This window comes from Penaeus vannamei, chromosome 22 (assembly GCF_042767895.1).
Source record: "Penaeus vannamei isolate JL-2024 chromosome 22, ASM4276789v1, whole genome shotgun sequence".
Taxonomy (NCBI): domain Eukaryota; kingdom Metazoa; phylum Arthropoda; class Malacostraca; order Decapoda; family Penaeidae; genus Penaeus; species Penaeus vannamei.
The window spans coordinates 1,170,596-1,178,095 of record NC_091570.1 but is presented as its reverse complement, the minus strand read 5'-3'; the positions used below and the strand labels follow the sequence as shown (position 1 = coordinate 1,178,095).

Here is a 7,500-nt window from a genome sequence, read left to right as displayed (position 1 = left end):
CAAGCTATAACTTATGAGCTTTAATCATATTTACCTTAGCCAATTGACACAAAATAAATCATCAAATCAAATCTGTTTTAAATATAAAGGTATTACTTCTTTACAAATAAGAGATCTTTAATTCAGCATAAGAAAATTAAGATATACAGAGTGTATATCAAAAAATCCCAAGAAGCAGTGAATGTCAAGTCATACAAGAGCAGCAAATGAGTATGCAAATCTACAAGAATGTAATAAACTACATGCATGAATGTAATCATACAATTATCTACGTCAGCATATAATGTGCACCACTCATGTACAAAAAAAAAAAAAAATAAATAATAATAATAATAATAGTAGTAAAATTTTTTACAAACAAAAAATTATCATAAATGGCAAAACTTATGTCATAATGCAATAGATATACCTGGCACAAGTGCACATACCTTTTGATCCCTCTCGGTCACAGCCAAGAGGTTCGCTTCCTGCTCTGTTCGTAGCTTGCAGTTATCATTCTCCAGACTTGATATTTGTTCCTCTAATTCCATCTTCCTCCTAACCATCTTGGGGAAAATGTTGATTTTATTACTTGATCTGTCTATACATTCAGTTAATTTGTCCTCAACATTTTGGTCTGTCATTTTATATCTCATCCATCTCTTACATCAGCTTGATTTGAAATTTTCTCATCACAATTTAAAGGTAAAAAAAAAACATAATAATAATGATAATAAACAGACTTTCAAAGTGTCTCAAATTGCCTGGCAAGGATTACATTAAGAGACCTACCTCATTTTTCTCCTTGACTAGATTATCCAACTCTGTTCTCATATCAGCAAGTGCCTTCTCCATGCTTCCCTGTTTGTCAGCTGATTCACAGGTCATGGCCTTCACTTGATTCTCCAAACTCTTCTGTGTCTCCTGAAGAGATATAAAGTTGGAATAACAGTAAATAGCAAAAATGAAGTAATAATTTTTTTTATACTTTAGAAATGTTTATGGTGTGCAGCTGTTTGTAATCATGTAAAAATAATTAGTGAGGCTTTGTTTGTATTCACATCTGTGTATGTGTAGGAGTGCAAATATGCACATTCATTATAAGCATATGCTTGAGTCCACATGAGTACACATTTGAGTATGCAACTGTGTGAATAAGAAAAGCTGGAAAAGAGCAGTAAAGACACAAGACAAAAAAAAAGTTTAGCAATACACACCTCTAATGTTGTAACTTCAGCCTCTTTCAGCATCAACTGTTCTTGGGACTCATAGATCTCCAAATCCTTCTGCTTCATCAACTCCTCCATTTCTGTCTTATGTTGTTTCTTTAGGGCCTCCACTTGGCTCTTGCTTTCATCAGCTTCTTTCTCCATCTCACTCAGCTTCTCCTTCAGCATCTGCAACTCAGCCTCAGATTTCTCTTTAGCTTCTTTGGCCTGCTGGAGTACTGCCTGGTTCTCTTTCTCCCTCGTCTCCACCTCCCGAGAGAGGGCCGCTTCCTTTTCACGCAGTTGTTCCTGAATGGTTTCCAATTGCTTTTCCTTCTCCCGCAGTTGGTTGTTAAGGGTGGTCAGCTGTTGTGAGGAATCTGACGAGGAGGCCAGATGTGATGCGACTTGTTCCTCCAGCTGCTTCTTCTGCTCTTCCAGGGCACTCACATGGGAACTTGCAGCCGTGATCTGCCTGCCAAACTCACTGATCTCCATTGTCTTTTCAGCTAATGTGGCTTCCTGTGAGTAATGATAATGTCATGTACAAATCAAGTGCCATGCACATATTAGATATACGTTCTTACAAAGCCAGCTTTCATAAAAAGCTATCATTACATCCACATAGCTTTTTTTTCACTTAAATAAAAATCAACCAACAATCTGTAGCAAGATATATAAATATATCTTAGAAGTCTCAGAATATGATATCACTAAAAGATAAAAAACAAAACCTAACTTACCAATGTTTTGACCTGTTCTTCATAATTAAGAAGTTGCTGTGAGTGCTGTTCCTTTAACTCTGACAACTGTTTCTCCACTGATTCAGTCTGGGAGAGCTTGCCTTCCTGCTCACTTCTAAGGGACACTTCTGCTTTCTCAAGCCTCCCCTGGATGGAATAAGAATATGAGAGGAGCCAGAGATGACTGGCATACTGAATATTCATTTCAATCAAAGAGTAATACAGAGCCTTAGAAAACAGAACATACACAACAATGAACTCCAATCAAAATCCAGTTCAATTCTAAAACAATAAGCAATACTGAACCAGAATCTACAGTGCTGAACAGTAACACATGGACAGTACTAACCTTGAAAATCAATAGTTCTTTTTCCGTATCCTGCAGCTTAGCTGTGACATTCTTGAGCTGGACTGACATATCTGAAGCTGAACCGCTAGCCTGCTTGAGTTCTTCCTCAGCTTTGGTCTTCTCCATTTCAACATTTTTGATCTGTATGTGACATGACCATCATTATTGGGAAAGAAAGAAAGAAGGAAAAAATCTTAACCTTACAGCTCACACATATGCTTCCTAGGAGACACTTTCCATTGTATCAATGTAACCTCTTCATTTTTTCCAAATATAAAACTGCATCAGATTCCTAGTCCTCCAAAAATAGGAGCTGCAAATAATAGTTATAGCACAGGCCCAATGAATGAACATTACTTACTTTGTTATTCACTTCCTGAAGTTGACTAGTGGCAGCCGCAAGTTCTTCCTTCACCTTGTCAAGTTCAAGTAAAAGACCTGAAGACTCACTTGAGCCTGAACTGAGCTGTGTTTTGAGTCCTGGAAGGTTAGAAAAAAGGAATTGTTATTATATCCTCATTCTTCTTTTTTTTCTACATTATATACCTAAGATGGCACAAAAAATTTTAGCAGCAAGAATGAAACCAATGTAAAGAGTGAAATTATATATATGTGAAGCTAATCTAAAGAATGGAATTACCCTCTATCTCCTTCCGAAGAACGTCTTTTTCTTGTCTCTCCTTAACGATGTCCTGTAGGACCTCCTCCACCTGCTGGGACACATCTTCAAAGTCCTTCCCTTTCCTCTCAACCTCAAGCTGTAGCTCCCTAATCTTCGCATCCTTCTCGCCAATTTCTGTTGACTTCTCCCTTGATTTTGCACCGTCTTCCTCCTGCTTTGATTCCAGGAGTTGGATCTTCTGCTCACGTTCACTGATGTCATTTTTCAAGGCCTCATTGCTCGTCTTGAGGGACTTTATCATCTCAATATTTTCCAACAGGACTTTATCTTGTTCTTCCTTTTCCCTTTCCATGTCCATCACCTGAAATGAGGCAGGTTGAAAATGAAGTACTATATCAACATGGTTACATAATAATGTATAAACATAATGCTACTTTAGTGAGTACAGGTACAAATGTAGTTTTTTCAGCCCCATCTCAGCTGGGCTGGACAGAATAAGTTTGTTACACATACCTTAGCTTGAAGTTCTTCCACACTAGCTCTCAGATTAATCTCCAATTCCTCCATCTCAAATGCCCTGTTAGCTTCTATGGTTCCCCGTTCTTTGAGTTTTTTTCTTAGTTCTTCTACCTCCTTCTTCATTTCTTTGATGTACTCTCCGTCTGTTGTGCTCTGACTCTGCAATTGGTAAGAGAATAAGCACCTTGTCCCTAATGATATTATTCACTCTAAAGAAAAAACAATAACATCTTTACAATGTTAATTCAAAACCTTAAGAGAATTTCACATCTCGTTAAATAAAAAAATATAAAAAAAAAGATAAAGAAAAGGGCAAGGACTCATCTTTTACCTTATCTATGAAATATAAAATACTACAAAGCTATATACCTCACTTTGGATACAGAGAGGAAACTCCCCTTCATAGTAGCTTAAAGTAATTTAGTTAACCAGTTAACACTTTCCTCACTGCACTATATGGAATCTAAATGTTTAAAAACATACCATAAAAACCATGATCTAAAACAGCATCTAACAAAATTATAATAAATGACCTTGCATACTCAGTATTTGATTAATTTATAAACTTTTTTTTTTTATTTACATCTTCTTTCTAATAAATATTCTAATATTCAGTGAATATCATATAAAAAGTACATTATCCACAAACATAACATGTATGTCTATCAGACATCATACAATTAATTTTCATAAAACCATAATGTCCATAACACACAAGCTGCTTTGACATTCATTTCACTTATTTTTTATAAAATCACAATCAATGGATCATTAATAACAACATCACTGCCAAAATATCAGGCTCATCCAGCATGTATTTACAAAAATCGCAAATGTTAAAATCAGACTTGAATTATAACATTAAACATTCACCTGTGGCAAAATTGGCATTATCAAAATGTTATGCAAGTAAAATACAAAATATCAAGCACTCTAAAACACTATGTCATAACATTTATACATTATGATCATCAAAATTAAATCTAGTAACACTGTTTCAGATAATGAGTGATCAAAACTGGAAGACAATTTACAAATCGAAAAAATAAAAAACATTCACCATACGACTAAAAAAGAATTATCTCAGCCAAATTCAGATTGTTTAGTCTTAGCATATATGAAGATAGCAGAGAAAAAAATTAATAAATAAATATTCCTAGCATTACTGCCAAATCAAATGGTTATAACATTAATGACATCAATAATCAATACTGTGTATCTCTGAAGCCAAACATCTGCTAATTCACATAGGACTATTCACATTCTAGGCAATCATATGGAACAGGCAACTTAAAAGATACTGACTAATTGGGAAATTCAAAGCACGACGTATAACAGCGTGGAAAACACAAATCGTAAATTTGCTACCCGATGAGGTCAACCTAATTCATTCACAATAAATAAATGAATGATTCTCAACAGGCAAGAATCAAGAGCAAGAGAATAAAATCAGGAGAGAGAAAGAGCTTTCTATCTACCAAATCATCGGCAGCAGAAACTAACAACGACCAACTTACTGCTTTCAGGCGTTCCAATTTCTGTAAGGAAAACCAAGGGTGCAAATGCAATATATCAGTTATCAAAACAAAATTCAAAGAAGATTGAAGAAGTGCGTAAAGAAAAAAAATATATATATATATTGTTTCAGCATACTAAACTGAAGGATTTCTGATATCCTGCAGAATAAAGTAAACTGAAGTAATGGCAATTAACTGCCTTTCCACTTTTCTACTTATGCAGTCTAACACATTTCCTCCACACAAGACGTGAGTGTGTGTTAAAAGGAATCTCGTATGGCTAAAGCCAAAGGCAAAAGAAAATCTTATATTTACAGCACATTTAAAACACTATTCATCAATGTAAAAAAAATCTAGAAACCATGGCATAATAAGGGACTCTCAAGATATTCAAAAATAAAAGCCAAATTCTTCAGTTATCTCTATTTCAACTAAAAAAAAGAAAAAAAGAAAAAGACTACCAAAAAATAAAATGCATATTTTTCTGAGCCTTTTGTGTGTTTTATGTTAAACTTTCACCTTAAAAACCCATGCACTTTTATGACATGCTTATAGTGAAATAAAGAAATAAAACTAAAAACAATATAAAATGAAGACCATTTCTCTTTCTTCTACAAAGGAAAAAAATATTGAATTGAATAACAGAAGAAAAGCAAACAAATGGGATGTCATGCAAGTAAAGAAATAGAAAGAAAGAAAAAAATATACATGGACAAACATACAATCAATCAGACAAACACAGACAGTGACACACACAGACACACACACACACACGCACACACACACACACACATACACACACACACACACACATAAGCACACACACATACACACACACACACACGCATGCACACACACACACACATGTACGCATGCACGCACACATGCATGCACGCATACATGCATGCACGCACACACGCATGCACGCACACACGCTTGCACGCACACATGCACATCCACGAACACCCGCTAGGGCTGACCACTTTTCCGTAGCAGCATTTCTGCCATTCTCTATACATAAGATGATAAAGAAAACGGATATAAATAATAAAATTGGACCATACAATTTGTTGAAAATTAAATTAGAGTTACAATGCATACGATTAGAGTCTGGCGATTATAAGATTCCCTGCGGTACTTTCTTATTTATTGTACTGTATAAAACAATATACAGTAAGTACATTACCAAGCCAATAATGTAACATGCAACAACATAAAATGCACCCACATCTCTTTATAGAAAATGTATTAGAGATGTAACTTAAGAAAATAAGACATTGAACCTGTAAACTTGATTTATCTATATGACTATTCATAGTGAGTGTGTTGTAAGGCTGAAGGTGTAAAGTCACTCTATGGGACTGTGGCTCTATCTTTGATTATGCCCAGCTAGAAGACAAGCTGAAGTGACATCAGATGAAATTTCCACTGCAATGACATTTGGCCTGCCACATCAAATCACTTCACACCAGGATGGGTTCAACAATTTTTCATGTTTGATTTCTTTGAACATGGGAAAATATTACAATATTGTTGTAAACATCTGTAGTCATGCAAATTAATAAAAATACAGCCTTCAGACAAAAATTATGTAGTGACATCACCATCTCTTGGTCATCTTTTGTTTCCGTTTCGCAGACAAATTTCTGTTGAATTCCATCCCTGCCATGTGCACACCCACACACACCCACACACATGCGCACACACACACACACACACACACACACACACACACACACACACACACACACACACACACACACACACACACACACACACACACACACACACACATATCTCTGTAAAGAAAGGAAAAGAAAAAAAGGAGCTAAAATAAGTAGACTCCCACCAGAATGAAGAGACAAAAAACACAATAAAACTCTATACAATACATTTCCCACCACATCCTCACACAAACCCTCACACAGACAACCCTCACCTCAAGATCGGCCTTGGTGATGGACTCTTCCTCCAGACGGAAGGCCAGATCATCTACCTCTCTCTGCTTGTCCTCCAATTTGGTGAGAATGTCTTCCCGCTCTTTCTCTAGTAGCCGCACCCGTTCACCCAGGTCATGCAGGCGCTCCTCCGACTCCACTTGTAGCTTTGGTAAATAATAAAAGAGAAATGATGTTCCAGAGAGAGAAGAGTGTGGTGTGAAAGTAAGTGGTGGTAAGCAGTTGTGGTAAAGATTTTAGTGGAATTCAATAGCAGGCATTGTGATTTTGTAGATATCTAAAAATAAGAAAAGGAAATGTGCAAGTCATCAATAAAACCTAAAAGGGGTATAATCTGTGGTATTTGACAGTAAGACACTCGCAGAAGACAATAAAGAATAATAAGTAAAAAGCTCACCTGATCAAGTTGCATCCGCATGTCCTGAGCTGCTCTGGTAGCCTCATCTGCCTGGGCAGCCATCCGTGCTACCTCCGCCCTCTCCAGATCACGCTCTCTCATCAGCTGATCAACATGTTGGGTTTTTTCTGCTAGCGCTTCCTGTTAATTGCATTATACAGTAAATATTTCTATTCTAATTTCATTCTTTCTGTGTTTTTTCTTTCAT

General features: G+C 36.1%; 1 protein-coding gene across 2 annotated transcripts in view; it reads right to left on the bottom strand.

The window, feature by feature from the left end:
- The window catches only part of LOC113821126 (CAP-Gly domain-containing linker protein 1), a gene marked incomplete in the record, with an annotated part of 289,710 nt that overhangs the window by 26,042 nt on the left and 256,168 nt on the right, over positions 1-7,500 (bottom strand). Inside the window, 11 exon segments of one of the 2 annotated variants that reach the window (XM_070136378.1) lie at positions 429-545; positions 772-903; positions 1,197-1,709; positions 1,931-2,077; positions 2,280-2,420; positions 2,641-2,759; positions 2,920-3,262; positions 3,415-3,579; positions 4,938-4,958; positions 6,877-7,041; positions 7,293-7,433. In XM_070136378.1, coding sequence (XP_069992479.1) covers positions 429-545; positions 772-903; positions 1,197-1,709; positions 1,931-2,077; positions 2,280-2,420; positions 2,641-2,759; positions 2,920-3,262; positions 3,415-3,579; positions 4,938-4,958; positions 6,877-7,041; positions 7,293-7,433 — 2,004 coding nt within the window. 2 annotated transcript variants of the gene reach the window in all.